The following is a 20,227-nucleotide window of genomic DNA, read 5'->3' as shown; positions in this document are numbered from 1 at the left end:
AGCCGAGACGTTCTCTCTCTCTCTCTCTCTCCGGAGACTTCTCTCGACACTCGCGGACTGGACTCGCCCAAAACGCGCCTCCCGCGAACCCGAAGTAACACCGACGTTTCTTACTGGAAATGTTTAACGGTTTAATTCTCGGATTACAAAAGTGTGCTGTCGCTTCTTTTCTTTTCTCTCTTATTCGTAGTGGCTGCAACATTCAGGGGGCGATACCGAGCATCTCTCTCTCTCTCTCTCTCTACGATTCGTTGCGAGATATTGTGAGCGTACTCGCAGTGTTGGTGCTCGAGTGACGCGCTTACTTTCGAATGTTGAGCCGCCGAAAGGCATATACCTGTTATTACACGATCATAGACATCAAATTAGTAAATTATGGCACACCTGCAAAAGTGTCCCGCCAAATCCGTGAATTCGCGCGCGAGTCTTGCGAACCTGGACAACAGGCGAAATGAAATTGACGGTGTTTGAAGACGCGACGATGAATCTTCTAATTGAATACGAGATCAGATGCATTAAAGCTAGTTAGACATTACGTATGTTTCTTTTCATCTCTTTTTTTTTTAACTTAATATCAGTCGGAATTTTATGCACGATGACAAAGCGTTCTAATACTTTCTGCGCTTTCGCGAAAATATATTATAAATGACGAAACGTCAGTTTCCTGCGTAAAAACGGGCTCTGCGTTCTCCCGAAGAAGTCCTTACGATTCTGGCGTTTTTCTCGCTACGAACATTGTTGTGTACCTTAAATCGTTAGAATTCTATGTACATATTCATTTTAAGAAATCTTAGTGATCGCGCGTTCGTAGTTCCTAGATATTCCTTAATACAATAACCTTTTTCGATTCGGCTTTTGTATATGTATCCTCTGTGCGTGTGTGTAAAACTCCGAAATATTCTCTCCTACATCATCTTCCTCCTCTTTTTTCTTTGCATACGCATTTTGTTATCACTATTTGTCGAGACATCGTGCGACTACACGTAACGCTTTTCGTAGTTTTCTTTTTTTCCCCTCCTCTTTTTTACTTTACCATTTTAGACGGAATGAATATGTATGAGTGGATTGTATTATCGTTTGAGCTCCTGCCTAGCCCTGCCGTAAAAAGAGAATCGAAAAACTTTCGCACTACAAATATGCGGAAATGAACACGCACGAGTGACGGACGCATCTGTGCATTTGGCGAACAGAAGAAACGCGCGTTGAAAAGCCACCGGGCTCCCTTTTTTGATATCGTTGCTACGTGAGATAATACATTAGATATTACTCGACGACAAATTGTTACCTTTCGTGTCTTTCGTTTCTTAAATGCGGACCGTGGATACACGCCCTCGTTTAAATACTAATAACGGCCCCTTTAACGAAGGCCTATTCCAGCAGTGTCGTCACCAGGGTGGTCGGCATACACCAACGTTCCTCGCGGTGTGGACAAGACACGAAGAAAGAAAGAACGGAAAGAGAACGAAAGAAGCAAAATGAGGAAAGCAACATCGATCATTACCCTAACTATATAAAGCTAGTCGCTATTATCAAATATCGAGTCTTATACCCCTAATGTAATATCAATATATAAATACATCGCTCCCGACCGAGTACACCCAACATGATACATGCATACTTGTTATGACACATGGATTGACTCTTATTATGCTCATGGTATTATGCGACCGTACACACGAACAACCACTTTTTAGGACCATCGATCGTACGATCATCGTTCCGCGTTAAGGGAACCCTGATCTACCACGCATTCCACGAAAAAATGAACGGATGATGCGAGTGATGTGACTGAACTTAAAACTGAAAACGAAATTTTGTTCGGTTGCCCACCGCGCCGAGCGGCGGGCTTGATCGTGTTATGAGTACGCTAAAGCGAAGCTTAACACTAATACAAACAATCTCGAGACCAATCGGTTGCTTTTTTTACGCCTTAATCATAAAACCATCGACGACGTATAAAATCGTTTGCAGATTAATCCAACGAAGCCAGGTCGAGCCGCCGATCGCGAAGTCTCGGCCGGAGAGCGCGCCGCCGCTTCCTCCACCCGTCGCTCTCCGCGCGGAAACCGCACTCCCGTTGCACGGCTGTCGAGAGAAATACGCACCGCGCGTATGCGTGAGCGCGTTTTATCACTACACCATCACTACGGCGTCCTCGCCGCAAAATAAGAAGGGATACTGATCGATCATCGTCTGGACCACGTCCTCCAGGTACGGCCTCATAGCTTCGAATCTACCGAGATCGTTGAATTCGATGGGTAGTAACGTAGGCCACCAGCAGATTGCCAGGTTCTTGCTGTCCATACTGTTGAGTTTGCAGTTCTCGGCAACCCTGCGGCGACACGAGTTTCAGATTTAATAACGGGGTGATGATACACAGAGAAATGGGAATGAGAAGTGACAAATAGAGGGACAGGTATATATCGTATAGAAGATATCTCTTACTTCACGAAATGTTGAAAGATAAACTTGAGAATGTCGAAGTTCACGAGATTCAATTTATTGAGCATCAGGCGCAGAGCTAATAATCTGCCGCTTCGATCTGTAATCACATTCGTCAATACGTAAATGAAGGCTTACGGCAAATATTCTCAAAGATTCGGCGAATACCGTAAAGATATGTAAAAATGTATACTGACCTTCCATATTCATGCAAGTAGCCGACATAGGTTTGCTAATACCCCGTGCACCTGGTACAAGCGTAATATATTTTTAATTAAAAGTCGAGTTGTATGCAAATATTCAAAACTTTTGAGATTAAGATTGAGCTCGAACGAAATCTCTATGGAAAATTTCTAGGAATAAAATCAACTTACCTGATATATCTTCAAGTTCGCTCATACGTTCTTTGTCGATAAGCGGCGGTAGTCTCTTGGAAAAGAAATCTTTCAAGGCTGTAGCGACAGCATTTACGGGAATATCCAAAGAATGTATATCGACGTTAACATCTGTGAGATAAAAAAAAGTGAGCAAAATAAATCAGCATTATTTATCACACAAAATTTATACATAAAATCGACTTAACGTCAGAAAAAAAAATGAATTGGACGATATACCTTCTTCGAACTTTTGGAAAAGCAGTTCTACGTGCGCGCGATTACCGGGCACCCTGTATATCCCTTCGGAATCCAGGCCTTCCTCCTCAATAAACTGCACGCACTTCTCGAGGAACAGGGGTATTCGGTTCGTCTCGCTCTGCGCGAAATCCTCGATCAAAGGTTGCTGCGACTGACTCGAGATCGGCGTTCCTCCGGAGCCCTTGGTCTGCTTGATCTTCTCTTGCTTCTTCTTCTCCCTCTCCTTCTCCTTCTCCGCGTGTTTCTTGAGCTTCTCCTCCTTCTGCCTTCTCTTTTCCAATTTCTCATCCTCCTTCGCCTTTTGCTTGTCCTTCTTCCTGGTCAACTTGTCGCCGTCCTTGCACTTGTTCAATATACCGACCGAAAACTGAAAAGCAAAGTGAGATAATTACACGCGCGTTCTGCACTCTGTCGATTTGACATCCCTTAAAAACTTACACTAGGCGAGTGAATTTCACGCGGCGAGGAAACGTCCAGACTTGATTCGTCATCTGGAATGCCAAATGTATTTTCACCCCTTTGCTTGCCTAAATAACAGTTTCATGCAAGTTAACGAAAACGTGGACACTGCAACTTAATGACGAGGTTATTGAACGAAAAACTCAAATTGTTGCTAATAAAAAGGCCGCGATGTAGATTAAATAACATTTTTTAACTATTAATAAAATACATGCGTATCAATAAAATAGACTCGTATATACATGGATTATATGTTATATTATTTTGTTAATTGTATGCTGCAAATGTATATCTCGTACGCACTAATAAACACTTCCGTCAAGTTAAACTCATTAAATTCATCGCGCATTACTTACAGGAGGCGCTGAACATTTCTTGCGCTACGTGCTTCATGTTGAACGGATGTTGCAGATATTGTTGTTGCAGCGAATTTCCAGAGAATCTCTTCCGCAGGCTGACAGCGGCGTACTTGTACTGCTTCGACCTCGACCTGGAATTGTGCTCTGGATCGCTCGATTCAGAAGTGTCGGGTGTTTCGCTGGACACTGCGGAAACAAATATAAATACCGAGCACCTCCGTGTACGGATAACAGGTGTTCAAAAGACTTTTACCTCTGTCCCCTGGGTCAACACGCCAGTTTTTCTCGTCCTTCATGTTGTAATTCAGGCCGACTATGCCATCGCCGCTTCCCATGCTGGCCAGTGACGGTACTTTGGGCGTCGCGACCGGTATCGCGGTGCGTTTCTTACGTATTCGTTTGTGCGACGACAGCTTCTTGTTCCCTTTGCTCAGAGCGTCGGTTGCCCGCTGCCTCTCCAGGGAACTCCATTCCGAGTCGGAATCGCTGTACGCTGCTGTTTGTAAATAGTGATTACATTTTAATAATAAATTTCATGTTTAAGGATTGCAGAGAATTGTTACGGTAAATTGCGAGAGAAACGTGGAAAATGAGATTTTACATGGTTGCCCCTTTTCGCGTCGATGGCGCAGCTTGGACTTGTTGTTGGCGATGGAATCCTGCACCAGGGCGTACATGTAGTCACCGTCGTAAGCGGAGTACATGCTCGGCACGACGTCCTTCACTTGCGCGTATTCCGAGCCGAGATCCACCAGTTCCGGCGTGGCGAGGGGAGCGTGGCCCATCGTCAGTTTAGGTCCGTGCTCGTCCTTCTCGCCGATCGTCATTCTGGCTATCGCGTCTGTCACATTCGCAAAATCTTTCAGATTGATCTTTCCAGGCTGTTTCAACGTCTGACTGTTCCCTTTCGGTCGCGGCTTAGCCTGCGAGATGTATCGCCGTCCTGTCGTGAAGGCTCTGTGCGAATAACTATTGGTAACTCCGTCCTGATGCATAAACGTGTCCTTTACCCAGCCTGTGGTAAGAAAGTAAAAGGTTTTAAATCTTGAAGAACCTATGCCGAGCTACAAGTGTCTTCCTTTATTACTAACCAGACAGCTTATTCGTGATGTCCTCGTTTTTCATGAGGTCTCTCTCCCTCTCCTCTCGGTAGAAGTCGACCTGGCTGTAAATGTCGCTGTCGTCGCTCGGTATAGCTCGGTGATCGGCGAACTGCTCGGTGAGACCGGTTTCACCGAGATCACCGTCGGGCGTCAACTGCTCGTACGACTCGGAGCCGCTCCTAAAAGTTACAGACATACTGCTTCACGTTAGACTTTTGGGTCACAAGGAAACCTTTGGGTCACTAGAGAGAAGCCGTTTCTGGAATAGTTACCCGTCATCCGGCGTCTGGAGGTGATAGCTCTCGTGCCGCGGCGGCGGCATCGGGTGCAAAGCTGAATATTCCAAGGTGCCCTCTCCGCTGTCGTTCAGATTTCCCGGCTCCTCCATATTGAACGCCTGCTCGATCTCCGGCTTCTTCTCCCACACCACTTTGAAGAAAGGCGTGTAAAATGCAGCTAAGTGCAGAAAGATGCAAAATGATTCGTTAGAGAATTAAATTAAGACGAAAACGAAGCGAAAGTGAATTTCTTACTTTTCTGCTGGCAGCTCGACGCGGACGTCATAAAATGCGCTTCCAGTTTGTCCGCGATGGCGTTCCCTTCCGTGATCAGCAGGTGACTCAAATCGTTGCTGAAAAATGCGTTCGCGCCGCCAGTGTCGGTCACAGCCATTATCTGTATCGGCAGATTTGGTATATTCGTAGAAAAAGCACTGAAACAAGATATCACACCATGTAAATAAAAGTAGATAAAATAAATAACGAAAATTCGCGAATCGCCGATACGCACTTCAGAGTCGCGAGAGAGGCTTTCCTCTTCGTGGAGTAGACGAGTATAAAGCCGTGTACTAATTCGTCTCTAAAGGCATTGGCTCCGTGGAAACTCGAGATAATGACTTCGACTCGACGTTTGCACTCTCCGAGGAACGTTTCCAAGACTATCGATCTGTCTCCGCTGAGGAAGCAGCACTGGTGGTTAAGCAGAGGGCCGAGGACGTTCTCGACCGAATAAGGGTCGCCGCAGAACATGCACATTATTATCCTGCAATCGAGAGAACGCGAGATGAAATTTGTGATCGCAGGTCGATCAATCGGGCGAGCGATTGGATGAGTAATCTACCTAATGTCAGGTTCCAAGCACTCGATGACGCTTTGATATATGTTTAGAAAACCAGCTCGGTGGTTTATGGATTGTATAAGTTGCTGCAGAGCATCCTTCACCAGAGAAGTGGGGAATCTTTTGTGCTTCTCGTGCTCCAGCTCGTCTATGCACACGTCAATGAACGGACACTGCAAGCTGCACGCGAGGATCGTCGAGATTATCATTCGAGCAAATTTCCGTTCGCGCGCAAAATTTCCTTTTAACATACCTGTCCGCGAGGCTCTGTCCTTCCTCTCTGAGTTTGATAGCTTCTATCTCATCGATGCTGGCTTCTGGGATAAACATTATTACAATAGGCAGTCCTTGAAACGGCAATCTGTCCTCTTGCTCCAAATTTGATAACAATGTCTTTTCCAAAGATGATCTAATGTACTCGAACGAGTCTTCGTTCGAGTAAATACAAAAGGATCCTGGAACGAGGAGTGAAAACGTGTTACGCGAGAACTTCCTGAGCCTTTAGTAAGCAAAAATCTGTATTTGAGAAAGCCTATTTACCGTGCGGCATGAAATCGGAGGTAGTGAAGGAATTATGCGGCAGTCCGACATCGCCGTCTATGATGCGATAGCCGAGGGTGTACAGCTGACAATCGATTTCCACTTCGTCGTCCTCCGTTTGCGCCTTTATCTCGCGGGCAAACTCCTCGCTCAGTCCGTTGCTCCCGAGTATGACTAAATTTAACTGATTGTTATCCGACGTTAACTGCCACTGGCTACTGTGATTCCACGAGGAAGGTCTGTTAGAACGTTTCCAGATTTGCGTTATAAAATAATTCCATTAACGTAATGATGCCGCTAGGCGTGATAACGCTGACTTCTTACCTATGGGCCTTCGTTCCAAGTATCCTCTCTATGAGCGCGTCCATGCAATTCGGATAAGCGGGGCAATGCTCCCTTATAGGACAATGGACGAATCCCAAATGCTGAAACAGCATTAGCTTTCTGTCTTGGTCTAATCTGTCCAAAGCTTTGTATCTGGAAGCAGAGACGAGAGTTGTGTTAAGAAAATTATTATAAAATTTCACATTTGCCAACGTTACGTAAGAAAATTCAAGATTTAATTAGATTTAATATATATTAAATATATTGCATACCTAAAATCGTCCAACAACGCGTCGGTAATTTCCTTTATGTCGTCTTGCGTGATAGTTCCAGACGGAGCTATGCTCTTGAAGTGATAAAACAAATCGGCATGCTCCAGTAATAACTCCTGTTGCATACCACAATATTTTTAAATTGCATCCCTTATATTGATAAATAGACACGCAAATGATGCAAACTACTGCGAAACTCTTACTTGAAAATTGTGTTTCGCCTTTTCGACAATCTCCTTTTGATGCTGGTCGTAAATCTCCTGACAATCATGGTGAGAAAGTTCCTCGAAACATTCTCTGCCCATAAATAAAACTCGAACTTCCGACAAATGTTTCCCGGGCGTGACGTAGCCAGTTTCCTCCAACAACTGCTTAAATTGTTTCTTCCACCTAATAGAAATTGATTACATTTCACATGGATAAACGAGAATTTTTCAAACAAAGTTCCGATATTGCGGAAGTAGCGGGTTAAATATATATAAAACACGGTTTCCAGATCACCACACATCGTCCAACCGTTGTTAATAACATTTTGTCGTTACGGAAGTTAGTTATTCACGATTAGTGATTTACTGTTATTGTTGCAACATTAATACAGTGTACCGCGATATAAAGATATATCATTAAATTCTAATTCCACCGAATTATTCTATAAATTCATGCATCCTAACTAAACTCATTTAAATGATATCAATAATAACGATAAATATTAATCAACGCACCGCACGCATTTCGAATCTATCCATTGTAGTTAAACATATAAGCAGAGATTGCTATATAAATATTAGCGTAACGAATAAATACCGTTACTTTAAACACTTATGCTCTAAAAAGGAAGCGAGTAAAAAAAGCACAAATTACCTTTTCGGAAGTCTGCACAAAGAAACACCACCCAGAATAAAGCAAAGCATTAGTAAATTGTACGTGATTATCTTCTAGAATGAATATCGAATGAGATCATACAAAATTACTACGAATTAGTTCTGTTGATTCTATACGGAACGTATACGTATATGAATTTACTTCCGCTGTATTACTCTTCGTTGAAGCACTTGGATACGGGTTCCGTATTGAGGTACTTACTCGAGTCGCCGTTGCTCTTGTTGTAAAGCATTTATGTGATTCTTAAATACGGTCTCGGCCTCGGGAGTCTCCAACACGTCGTAAGGTATTTTCGTGCCGTTGCTCTCGCCGTAGTCGCAATCGATCCACGGTATATCCTCGGGACACTCGTAAAAGTACTGATGAAAATCGGGATGCTCCTTTATGTACTGTTGCACCGCCGACCATTCTCTGTAAGGTGGCATTTCGTTCAGCGATCGACTCCTCGTACGAGCGAGTCCTCGGAAAAATCGTAGACGCGAGCGAGAGAGAAATTGACTTACTCGTTAATTAAGTTTGATATATCGGGACAGATCTCGTGAAGGATATCCGGCAGCATGTCTAGGTAGCCCTGTATCTTCTTCGCGATCTGCTCGTCCTTGAGTTTCTTGATGTGCCGCCTGAACAGTCTCTGCGTCGCCTCGATACCGAATAACTCTACAAAAGTGGAAAATTCCTTGTGCTGCGCGAGCTTCTTCGAAGCCTGCGACCACAAGGCGCGATAGTCCGTCACGTGTATTCGTATCAATCTCTGCAACGACTCCGTCGACGCGTCCAGCAGTTCCTTCCTGGCACGGGCCGCCTCGGCGAACGGCATCACTTTGCTGCGCATCTTCGTCTTGTCGATCAGCTGCGCCACGATCATGAAGGCCAGGTCGACGTTGATGTTCTCGTGCGCCGAGGTCTCGACGATCAGGATCGAGCCTTTGTACTCCTTGCGCATTATCAGCTTCTCCGCCTCCTTGACGAACTGCTCGTTCGCGTCGTCGTTCTTCGTCGTCACCAGCACGATCGGCTTCTTCGTCTTCATCAGGTTATTCAGGATATTCGCGACGATCTCGACCTGCTTCTCGATCGCCCGGTTCGGCACGAGGCTCACGTCGAACACGCACAGGAACCCGTCGATGTTCAATTTACCGTCCGGCAGGACCTTCTGCTCGTACTCCTTCTCGATGCCCAACTGATTCTTGCAGATGTACATGAGCTTCTCCGCGCTCGTGATCTTCGTGGCCGTGCATCTCTTGGCGTACGGCTCCATCTTGCCGCCCTTGAACGGCTGGAACGACGCGTCGTCTATGAACTCCGTGTGCTCGATAATCTGAAATTGAAACTCCGTCCCGTCCTCCGCCGTTTTCGTCACTTCGCCCCAGTACAGGAAGTGATCGTTGTTCACCACACGTCCGCTAAAGTCGGACTGCAACGAAACGATGTCCAACGATTATTATTAAATTTCAAAAAAAAATTATATAATAAATTATATTAAAATGCACGTTATTAATAATGCGTTAGATAAATTCTCGGAGAGACATCGTTACCTGTGACAACACCGAAATATGCTCCACATTGTAGTCGTCGCTGAGGGAACGCATGAAGCGATTGCACAGGCACGACTTGCCCACGCCGACCTGCCCCTTGTCCTTCTCCGTGCCGGACAGCCCGACCACCGCGACGTTGATGCTCCTCGCATTGTCACTTTTTCTCGCCATGTTTAACGCGCAGTGATATATAAACGCTCGTATCAAACGTGAAAATAAGTTTTCTTCTCTATCGAATAGCTCGTGCTCAAGACATAGTGAAACGCCGTCGAGAGATTTTCCTCTAGTAGAGATCTGCCCCCACACCTTTGGTCATTACTCGATTGAGTCGCTAGAATTGCGTGCGTACAAAAAATTGGTTCAATCCCCCTTTGGTAACATCTCCAGGCGATCGGAATCACAAAGTTCGCTTGCCTCTCTCGATCGGCTTCGGATCCGCGTGCAAATATCCCATGCGCAGTTTTGATCCGATTCTCTCCAAATTCTCATTTATACAATTGCCTCCGCTTCCGGCATAAAATTCTCAAGATCGTTCTCTCGAGATTCTCTAGAGATTGCAATTAGTAACGTTACGTTCGTTTAGATCTAGGTATAACAGAGCTTAAAAACTCTTACGCATCTATCTATCGTTATAGCGTTCATAGTTTAGCACAGCTGTGAGCAATGGTTCTTTGGAATGGCACTATGTATCTGGAAAAAGAAAAAGAGAAGGGGGGAAATCGTAAGAGACTCGCAGATCAGGAAAATCCCTTGTCGTCGCTCGTATCGCGTTCATAAAAATTCTATCGGATCATCTCGCTTCCGTAATGCGCTACCTCTTGTGAATCGTACTATAGCGTATGCGCCTGTTAAAATATATAGCTATGATTCATGTGATTCGTTCATTAGGCTGAAAGAACTGTTCACAATAGCTCTGTCTCGTGCTAATTGCATCAACGAGCATCAACAAAGAGGAGAGCGAGGAATTGTAAAAAGGAGTCGTAAGAAAGCGGATCGCGGATGTGCCCCGAAATAATTTAACCACCTCGCAATCGATAATGTGAGAAATAAATTATAATCAGTGTCGACGCGATATCTCCGCGGCTGCTCCGAGCGGCTGCGGCAGCCGCGGCAAAAATGATACCCGTGAAATACGAGCGCTGTTAAATCCGGCTTTTATCCGGCGTGCGTGATCGCGGGGCAGCGTGTCTCGCACTTTACAATAGCATTTTACCTCGCTCGTTTCGTTTCGGCCTAAGGAGATCCGCTTTTTTTTCGCAGGGGCGGAATCGCCCGCATGTGTGCCCGGCTGTTGCTTTAACTGCACTTTTCTGCACTACGGCTCCGAGAATTTGAGAATGAGATAGATGATCCCCGGAGAGAGCCGAAAAAAAGGGTATGGCGTAGGAAGTACAACACTAAAACGGAAACCTTCACGACGAGTGCCTTCTCCGGCCGCGAGACATTACATCCCGCGCGTTTCGGATAACGAAACGGACGTACGGTTGTCCTTGCATATAACTCACAGATCGGACGAAAAGGAGAGAACCGAAGTCAAAGTGCAGAAAAGTGTAGAAAGTGCAACGTGAAGGCAGATCCGACGAAAGCGTGCGGGTCATCGGTGACACCGAGATATCGCCAACTCATTCTCACCGTCGAGAGTCTATTCTCGTCAAGTTCTCAGGGAAAGACGTTACGTTTTATATTCCGCATAACATTAGCGTGTCTAATTTCGGCACTGAAGAGAAGAGAAATACGCATATACGTCGAATACCGATTAAAAATCGAGCCGGCAGTTGAACAAATTTTACACCCCCTCGCTCGACTCGAACCGCACAGTTCTCAGTTTTCGCACTGAAGACCGACGCGACTGCACTTTCGATTTACAGGGAATGAGGCAACCGAGTGAAGTGCGCAGCGAGTGCAAGTAACTAAAGCCGCACACCTATCGTCGGTCTCGCAGGCGAGATCTCGCCGACGCGGTGCCCGACGTGTCCGAAAGTGACAGTCGCGGGTTTAGATCGATATGCACCGTGCACGAGCACGCTCGGCCACGACGGCGACGCCGGACGGCCGAGGTGGAGGACAATGCCGTCCGCACGCCGGACGTCGTCCGGGGGAAACGAGAGACGGAGCACTGGCGAGACGCTCGCCGTCATCGCCGCCGCCACCGTCGTTGCCGTTGCAGCACGCGGGGGATGAAAGACGATGGTTGGTTACCTGAGTGAGGGGAAGCGCACGGGGCTGTCTCCTCGGAGAGGCGCCGAGTCGGTCCGCTGTCACCGGAATCCGGCCGTGTCGCGCGACTGTTTCCCCGTGCGAGCCGTCACCGCGTGTTTCGGGAGACACTCGACTCCTCTCGCGACGAAGCGTATCCCGTCGTTCGTTCGTTCGTCCGTTCGTTCTCGGCTCCGCTCGGCTCGGCACGGCACGGCGTGACGTAACGCGACGTGGACGCGCGAGCCGCGACTGCGGACGACACTCGTGCCTCGCGCTCGCACGGCACCGATCGACGGATCGACGCGACGGCTGGCACGACTCCTCGAGAGCGGCGCGAGCTCCTGGGTGTGCAAATAACTTCACGTCAAACACCGAGTGTCGCCCCGTAGAGGAGCCATCTTGCTGGGTGGGCACGCATTGGCGAGCGAGCCGATGTTTTTCGTCCGGAGAGTAGCTGCCGCTCAGGTGCGGTGATGGTCGAAGGTGGTCGAAGGCAGCTCGAGGCATCGAAGATGCCGGAGGATGTTACGTTGTCGACTGATATTCCATGTTTTTGTTGTTTTAACTGATTTTAATTAACAATGAGATTTAATGCCTCGTCTGAGAACTTTGTGTGAAGATTGTAGAGCGAGTCCCACACGAAACAAAATCTTTTTACGTTCGATATTGTCTGTACAACGCATACGCAAATGAATTCGTAGTATAAAACAATCACTTTAGATCGTTAATTATTATTCGTAACAAGCTCGTTCGCTTCTCTTGCATTTATTCGCGATTTATCATTCCTATTTTTCTGCAGGAGAGAAAAATATAGGCTCGATTCATCTCAAATGCAGAAAGAGGTGCAAACCGCGTGGACCTAATATCGACCGCGGTGAAGTTTGGCACGGGCAGAGGGGCACCTCGCGAGCTTAGCTACGAGGCTGACCCGCCCGCGCGGAGCGTCGCGTGGCGGCTGATCAGCGAGCCTCGCGAGTGTGCATTCGAAAAATGGCTGACAGCGGGGATGGTGTGAACAATACGTCGTCTGGGAAAGAGCCGAGAAGCACGCTTAGCGATGGCCCGGTCACCGATCCAGCCTCCAACACGAAGGTAAATCGCGCCAGGTTCCGGCGTAGCTGACAAAAAATCGGACCGTCCCGCGCGATCGCGACGACGCTCGCGCTAATTTCACAACTGTACGCCACGGCTGTCGTATTTGCCGCCGTTCTTTCGTTTGGAGTTGTCAGTCGAAAACGCGTCAAGTGATCGTTGTTAACAGCATCTCCGTGCATATCGAGGGTCGTTCAGCCTGAAGAAACGAGGAGTTGTGATATTTGTGTCTTTCTTCCTCTTATTTACATTGGTTTCTTTCTGTCTTTGTTTCTCTCCTCCCTCTTTCTTGCTTTCTCTCTCTCTCTCTTTCTCTCTCTCTGTCTGTCTGTCTCTGTTTCTCTTTCCTTTCTCTCATTTTCTATCTTTCTCCATCTCTGTCAATTTCTTTATCAGTTCTTCACCTGGTATATCTCTTGTACGTCACGTCTCTGCCCATCCTTTCAGTCTTGTGATCACATGTGGTTGTTGCGTAATTGGACACATGGTATTAATTGACATGACGTTCTTTGATGAACGGGCGTTGGTTGAAAAGCTACCTATTTATATATTTGTTATGTACCAAGGATATTGGGACTCCTGTTTGCAGCTATCACTGGATTTAAGAGGTCCTCTTCCTGGTTATTTTCTCTCTTGACCAGTTGTCAAATAATTATCGAAGATACAGTCTAAATACAGGGATATTTTATGTTATCAAAGCTAAATAAATGATAAAAGTATACTGTAATTTACACACGAAAGATACAATAAAGATTTTATTCATATCGTTACCTTAGTCTTAACGCACAAAAATGATACATTACACTCTCCTATGCAAATATTTTTAATGGCTGTTTCAGGCACATGTAATAAGCTCTTTTAGCATATCTTGATAATAAAAATAACAATAGCCATTGAAAGAGATATAACTGCATGCAACTACACATAGTGCCTATGACTTGACATTCAAGATGCTTATATTATTTTACATATAGAGCATTATTCACACAGTAGTCCGTAGGTTCGGTACCAATCACTCATGCATCACTCATAAGCCTAGACACACCATTTAGGCGTGGCACAATTAGCACTATGTGAATTGTATCGAGTGCAATAAAGTAATCAAAGAAATAATTGGAGAATGTGATATAGATATTGCAAAAAGCAAATTATCTGTTAACAATATCAGAGTTGATGGAACAAAATTCTAAGAAGGAAAAGCATACGCATAATTTTGCATTCTATTTAATTCTCTTTTCGAAACATTTTGTAATACCTGATTGTTGGTATTACAATTACCATTATATTTCTACAATGTCAAAAAATTGTCGAAATTAGAGCACAGTAAAATTGCAAAACGAAAAGACAAAGGATTAATGTTGATTCCTACGTCTGTCTTGCATACGAGTATAATCTTTGGGAGCTTCGTACCAAACTACGGACTGTCTTGCAGACATTTGATGCATCGAAATCATGAAATATGATGATTATTGTGATTTCAGAGCCTAGAGGCATCAAATAATGCCTTTCACGGCGCGAGAACAAAATTAGTAAGTAAGAATATATGTGTATAAAACACAAAGTAAACTTGTAAATCCCCAATGCCATAGAGCAATCCTCTTGTAATTTTCCCCAGGGCTGCTTTATCTCCTCGCCTCGTATAAATGTCGTGCGTGCTGATCACTTTCTCTTTTTCTCTTTCTCAGTTTATCACTCTCGCTTATCAATTAGATAACACAGACTAATAATGAGACGATTATCTTATTAAGATGTAATTAGGACCGCTTATCGTAGTGTGATTTTTATAAGTGGCAGCATTTTTAATACATTACTTTTATCCTGTGTGCAACACGTAATAATATAACAACACAAAATAATAATACAAAAAGGACAGGTGATAATTCAAAATTTGTGTAATCGGTACACATATAAATCGTCCATATTGATCTGTGTGTATTCAGTGCAGCAAACTAGCTTCATGCCCATTCTTCAGTTTGTAATAATTTCTTTCAATGCATCGCAGCCCTTTTAGAAGCGAAACACGTCCACGGACCGTTGCACTGACTATTTCTCTCAATTTATAGGACTCGAAATCTGGAGCGCTGAAGAAATCCAGCCGTTACCGCAGCCGTTCCTTATCAGCTAGCAGCACCGACAGTTACAGTTCTGGTATGACCGCGTTCATGGGCGTTACACTATAAAATCTAACACATCTGTGGTTTGGCTTTCTGCAAAAAAAAACATTGTCACAGTTTATTTTTGTTATTGAATACCACGCTAACATCGTTTAACGATAATATGTGCCTACTGTTATTCTGTTCTAAAAATATTGAAACATTATTTCATGGACATTGAGTGTTTCTTTGATAGTGTACATGTATGTTGTTTGTAAGTCTACCGTCTTTGTCTAGAGTTTGGCGATAGACTTTCTAATAGGAATAACACAGACCTAGCAATCGCATTTAGCCGCGTCTTTAAGACGATCCGCACCTGCACTTTGATGTGGTACTAATAACCGACGTTTTCCGGCACTCTTGGCGCTACCTTAGCCTCTTATACAGGAAGCTCGTCCGACGAAGATGACGTCTCGCCGCGCGAGAAAATTCAGAAGACGGACAAGGGCTTCACGGACTTTTGCGTGCGCAACATCAATCAGAATGCCTTCGGTCGCAGAGAGATCGAAATCGCGGAGCAAGAGATGCCGGGAATTATGGCGCTGCGGAAACGCGCGGCGGATGACAAGGTGCGCCTCCTCTCTTTTCATAATGAACTATTATTTCATTACTAAAATGATTAAAAAAAAAACCATTAATACGACGTTATTTATAATGCTTGTTTCGCACAGCCGCTGAAGAACGCTAAGATCGTGGGATGCACTCACATCAACGCGCAGACTGCTGTCCTGATCGAGACGCTGGTGGAATTGGGTGCGCAAGTGCGATGGGCGGCGTGCAACATTTACTCCACGCAGAACGAGGTGGCCGCGGCGTTGGCGTACGCCGGGTACCCGGTGTTTGCGTGGCGCGGCGAAACCGAGGAAGATTTCTGGTGGTGCATCGACAAGTGCGTGGCCGCCGAGAACTGGCAGCCTAACATGATATTGGACGACGGCGGAGACGCTACCCACCTGATGCTCAAGAAATACAACGCCGTGTTCAAAATGATTCAAGGTTTATCTCGTTCTCGATATAATATTTCCATTTATCTTCGTCTTTATTTGTCTTAAAAAGGATTCCTGGTACCGAGAAACGACAAAATAATAAAATCAAATGAAACTTGACGTTTCATTTCTGGGTAGACAGAGCGGTAGGAATGTGTCTTCTTTCAGGAATTGTCGAGGAGAGCGTAACCGGTGTACATAGACTGTATCAATTGTCAAAGGCAGGTAAACTGTCGGTACCCGCGATGAACGTGAACGACAGCGTCACCAAGACCAAGTTCGACAATCTTTACAGCTGCCGCGAGAGCATCATCGACAGGTAAGTCGCATGCGGTCGCCTCGCGGAAGGCTGATCTCTGATCACTCCCGTGCCTGTTCTAAATGTGGCGCTCGTTAGTTTTCAGCACTTATCGAATGTATTACTTGTAGTTTGAAGAGATCCACTGACATCATGTTCGGTGGGAAACAAGTCGTGATATGCGGTTACGGGGAGGTCGGAAAGGGATGCTGCCAGGCCCTCAAGGGCTTGGGCTGCATCGTGTATATCACTGAGATCGACCCGATATGCGCTCTGCAGGCCAGGTAAGGCGCGCTTGCACAAAGCAAGATTTTAGATTACCGCAGCCCGCAGCGTTGTCCGAGCGAGTAGAAATCATGTGTGTGTTGTCGCATTACAGCATGGACGGCTTCAGAGTGATGAAGCTCAATGAAGTCATTCGAAATGTAGACATTGTTATTACAGCGACGGGCAATAAAAACGTGGTCACGCGCGAGCACATGGACAAAATGAAGAACGGGTGCGTCGTGTGCAACATGGGCCACAGCAACACGGAGATAGACGTCGTACGTCCTCCTCTAGTCTTCTACTTTCTTTTCACTCGACGCGCGATTTCATTTAACTCGATGTTTTGCGGATTGTTTGATTTGATTTAGAATCGCAAAGAATCGCTCGAATCACTTATTTTATGTGCACGTGTATCCTTAACAGAACAGCTTACGTACGCCCGATCTCACTTGGGAGAAAGTGAGATCGCAAGTGGATCATGTTATCTGGCCGGACGGTAAGCGCATCGTTCTACTGGCGGAAGGTCGTTTGGTGAACTTGTCATGCTCGAGTATCCCGTCCTTCGTGGTATCGATTACCGCCGCCACGCAGGCATTAGCACTGATCGAGCTGTTTAATGCACCACCAGGACGGTACAAGAGTGACGTTTACTTGCTGCCGAAAAAGATGGGTGTGTATAGACGCAAATGTCAATTTCGCAAGCTTTCTCATTGCATTCGCTACGTATGGATCAGTAACAAAGGAATGATAACGAATCGTAGATGAGTATGTCGCGTCGTTGCATTTACCGACGTTCGACGCGCATCTGACAGAACTGACGGACGAGCAGGCAAAGTACATGGGCCTCAACAAGGCTGGTCCGTTTAAGCCTAATTACTATCGGTTAGTATCAAAAGTTCGGTTCTGGCAGCAGGGTTGATTCGATTGAGTGTGTGCGCCTACCTACTGTGTTACCTACCTGTGGATCTGTTTCAGCTACTAAAAAACCAATGGACGAGTAATGTGGCATTGACTAGCACGTGCGACACTCACTCAGCACCACACACACCTCTTTACAAGTATTAAAAAAACAAAGAAAAAAAAAGAAAACCAGCTACCCTCCCTCTTGTGTCTGAAGTTGGCTTTCTTTTTGTCCTCGTTCTGACATACCCGTTCTTTTCTCGTAAATCGATGACGAGAGACGTTTATTTATGGTGCAACCTTCGTGGATATCCGCGCGACGTGATTATCCGTTGTTATCGTGCTAATCATCCGCAAGGAATGCGTTAATAACGTCGTAGTGAACACACATTGATCCAGCAGTTATGCCCAATAATCGATACGTTAAAACTTTCCCCGCTGCATCAGAGTTGGGCAATATATCACAGAAATGTACTCCAATCATGCAAGATGCAAGTTATTTTTGATGACGTATCTTGCTTTTTAACTACACGCACGCGCGCACACACACACACACACACACACACACACGTGAAATAATTTGCCCAGCTCTGGTATCGAAATATAATTATGTATTCAATTAATGTCTCCACATAACAGCTTTCTGTTTGAAAATGCGCAAGTGTAGGACCTGCATTTGCCGAGACGAACAGAGGGAGAGATTCTGAGAGGCCCGTTGAGCTGCACGTGTCGGCAGAGCCACGCACGTAAATCGTCAATCAAATATCATAGATGCAAATGCGAGTCGTGTGTCTGTATAGTTTGCAAGCCGGAGGTGGTAATCAAGATTGCCACTCGTCTATTAGATACTAATCTCAGCAAGTTGTAAACGTTAGTTAAAGGACACAAATTATTATAGTTTTAATAGTGTCGACAAAAAGATACGTACGCGTGTCTGGCGTGTAACGCACGCGGGATGCAAAAGGAGAAAAAGCATCGGGAGAAAAAAATTCAAAAATGTGATTTTATTTTTTTATGATGATAAAAGATTCGATGATTTTTACTGCGCTCTCGTAGTAGTAGCTCGTGTTGCCATTCCGCGCGTGTGTTGCACACGCACCAAGTCTACATGCGTAAGCACGCTTGATTTTTTTAGCGCGTACGCGTGCAGTTGCAGACTTGCAGTGCGTACGTGTGTCAATGATGCACGTTAGTCAATGAATTTGTCGTGTCCTTGTAGTAACACGGAATTATATACACATTCGCGGCGCACCCCCGCCGCGAATGATATATCATTGGCAACTATTTATACACCATCCCCTTCCCCGAGACGCGGGGGACACTGTATTTTGCAGGTGATCAATCCAAAAGCCGTGTACATAATATTATTTAAGGAGAGGCAGGGACACTAATACACGAAATAGGCGATAAGTTATTATAGATTATAGCCTGTTAATAATCTCTGGTTATCATTGTTACCCTCGCCTTGCGTACGATACGAGGAACGATTTGCATATACCCCAACGTCTAGGAGAAAATAAACGCCTACCGCATTTAGAGAATTGATCATACAGATTGTTCTTCTTTGGAACCACCCGTACCTCTCGCAATAGCGATCGCGATCGGGTCGAGATCGAACGGCCGACCACGTCGCATTCGCAGCTTCAAATTACCGACAATATTAGCAGAAGGTATAAGTTCGTTAAATTTTATAGTCCTCGCGAGAGTAGAGCAGGAGAACGCACTCGTTCTGATCCGTTTCGATGAAACGGGAACGGGTCAGAACGAAGTGTTGTTGGAGAAACGTTCGGGACAGGTCCGTTACGGTGATTTTCATAAATTAATGCACAGTTCGCCAACACACAAGATTACACACGCGTAATTTCTTGATTGTTTAAAATCTCCGTAATGGGAATCGAGAAAGAATATTCAGAATGCGGGCGAGAATAAGTTTAGGACAGAAAAATCAATATGGCATGTTCCTACTATATGAGAGGCCAAACGCTTCGTTATAAATACATGTAGCATACATATATATATATATATATATATATATATATATACACATATTCTAGAGAGAAATATACATAAGGTGAATCTATATTGCGTTAGCTGAACGAAATCTTGCTTTCAACAGCAAAGCCAACATTTCGGAAATGGCTTCGTTGCTTTGTATAGAGAGAACTAATTAAATATATGAATAATTTCAACGGTCACCATATCATCGTGAAATGAAATGGATACATGCGTAGATGTATCGCATTTATAATATTTACGACTATTTAGTGAACGTATGAATATATTTAATGGAACATCGTATATTCAGCTCCAAGTCGAGGAGCAACAGTGGTTGTTCTGGTTCCAAGAAATTATACTTGATATTCTCGACAACATATTTGTCATCAGGCTAATTAGAAAAGGGGATTGATTATATACATTTTAGAAAACATTTGCGTTCTGTTAGATTAATAAGCGAAAGAAGGATTTCCACGTATAATCAGAGATTAAATCGAGTATGCAAACGCATGCTCGAATTTCAGTTGCATGTTTGCGCCATTTATCAAACAGCGGGTGTAAAAGCGACACGAATCGACATGTAATTTGCGATTGTGTATACGCAGAACATGAGATACGGTATTCTTTTGCATAATTTCGCATGGTAATGAAATTAATTATGCAACATTCG

At 44.9% G+C, this 20,227-nt stretch overlaps 2 protein-coding genes across 8 annotated transcripts; one reads left to right on the top strand and one right to left on the bottom strand.

Moving 5' to 3' along the window:
* Nucleotides 1–555: 555 nt before the first annotated feature.
* On the bottom strand, nt 556–12,671 carry LOC105280779 (rho GTPase-activating protein 190). Of its 5 annotated transcripts, none has more exons than XM_011341575.3 (24): nt 11,867–12,671; nt 9,668–10,357; nt 8,636–9,546; nt 8,334–8,543; nt 8,112–8,123; nt 7,454–7,640; nt 7,251–7,366; nt 6,979–7,131; nt 6,655–6,893; nt 6,368–6,569; nt 6,118–6,294; nt 5,788–6,039; nt 5,532–5,710; nt 5,271–5,454; nt 4,987–5,195; nt 4,497–4,910; nt 4,149–4,391; nt 3,893–4,081; nt 3,516–3,604; nt 3,057–3,444; nt 2,817–2,948; nt 2,640–2,690; nt 2,446–2,542; nt 556–2,332 (listed from the first exon to the last, which is right to left on the bottom strand). In XM_011341575.3, exons 2-24 carry the CDS (start codon nt 9,836–9,838, stop codon nt 2,134–2,136), a joined length of 5,004 nt encoding a protein of 1,667 aa, XP_011339877.2. In that variant the 5' UTR covers nt 9,839–10,357; nt 11,867–12,671; the 3' UTR covers nt 556–2,133. The 5 variants fall into 5 exon arrangements, with proteins under 5 accessions (XP_011339877.2, XP_011339881.2, XP_011339879.2 ...); XM_011341579.3 differs by having other exon boundaries at nt 3,516–3,568; XM_011341577.3 differs by having other exon boundaries at nt 4,987–5,177.
* Nucleotides 12,672–12,716: 45 nt separating this feature from the next.
* LOC105280781 (S-adenosylhomocysteine hydrolase-like protein 1) lies at nt 12,717–19,110 on the top strand. Of its 3 annotated transcripts, XM_011341582.3 has the most exons (11): nt 12,857–12,958; nt 14,440–14,487; nt 15,022–15,106; nt 15,487–15,680; nt 15,783–16,107; nt 16,266–16,416; nt 16,527–16,679; nt 16,775–16,940; nt 17,086–17,332; nt 17,424–17,544; nt 17,638–19,110. In XM_011341582.3, exons 1-11 carry the CDS (start codon nt 12,857–12,859, stop codon nt 17,642–17,644), a joined length of 1,599 nt encoding a protein of 532 aa, XP_011339884.1. In that variant the 3' UTR covers nt 17,645–19,110. The 3 variants fall into 3 exon arrangements, with proteins under 3 accessions (XP_011339883.1, XP_011339882.1, XP_011339884.1); XM_011341581.3 differs by having other exon boundaries at nt 12,717–12,958; nt 15,499–15,680; nt 17,424–19,110; XM_011341580.3 differs by having other exon boundaries at nt 12,718–12,958; nt 17,424–19,110.
* Nucleotides 19,111–20,227: the final 1,117 nt, after the last annotated feature.

The sequence above is a fragment of the Ooceraea biroi genome, chromosome 8, assembly GCF_003672135.1.
Source record: "Ooceraea biroi isolate clonal line C1 chromosome 8, Obir_v5.4, whole genome shotgun sequence".
NCBI lineage: Eukaryota > Metazoa > Arthropoda > Insecta > Hymenoptera > Formicidae > Ooceraea > Ooceraea biroi.
Note: the sequence above shows the minus strand (reverse complement) of the source record. Positions and strands in the feature narration are given on the sequence as shown.

Coding starts and splice junctions, on each gene's coding strand:
- LOC105280779 (XM_011341575.3), bottom strand. CDS start 9,838: ATGGCGAGAAAAAGTGACAATGCGAGGAGCATCAACGTCGCGGTGGTC. Junction 4,392..4,496: donor ACGCGAAAAGGGGCAACCAT/GTAAAATCTCAT, acceptor ATTTACAAACAG/CAGCGTACAGCGATTCCGAC. Junction 4,082..4,148: donor TGTTGACCCAGGGGACAGAG/GTAAAAGTCTTT, acceptor TTGTTTCCGCAG/TGTCCAGCGAAACACCCGAC.
- LOC105280781 (XM_011341580.3), top strand. CDS start 12,857: ATGGCTGACAGCGGGGATGGTGTGAACAATACGTCGTCTGGGAAAGAG. Junction 16,417..16,526: donor CGCGAGAGCATCATCGACAG/GTAAGTCGCATG, acceptor TATTACTTGTAG/TTTGAAGAGATCCACTGACA. Junction 17,333..17,423: donor CTTGCTGCCGAAAAAGATGG/GTGTGTATAGAC, acceptor AACGAATCGTAG/ATGAGTATGTCGCGTCGTTG.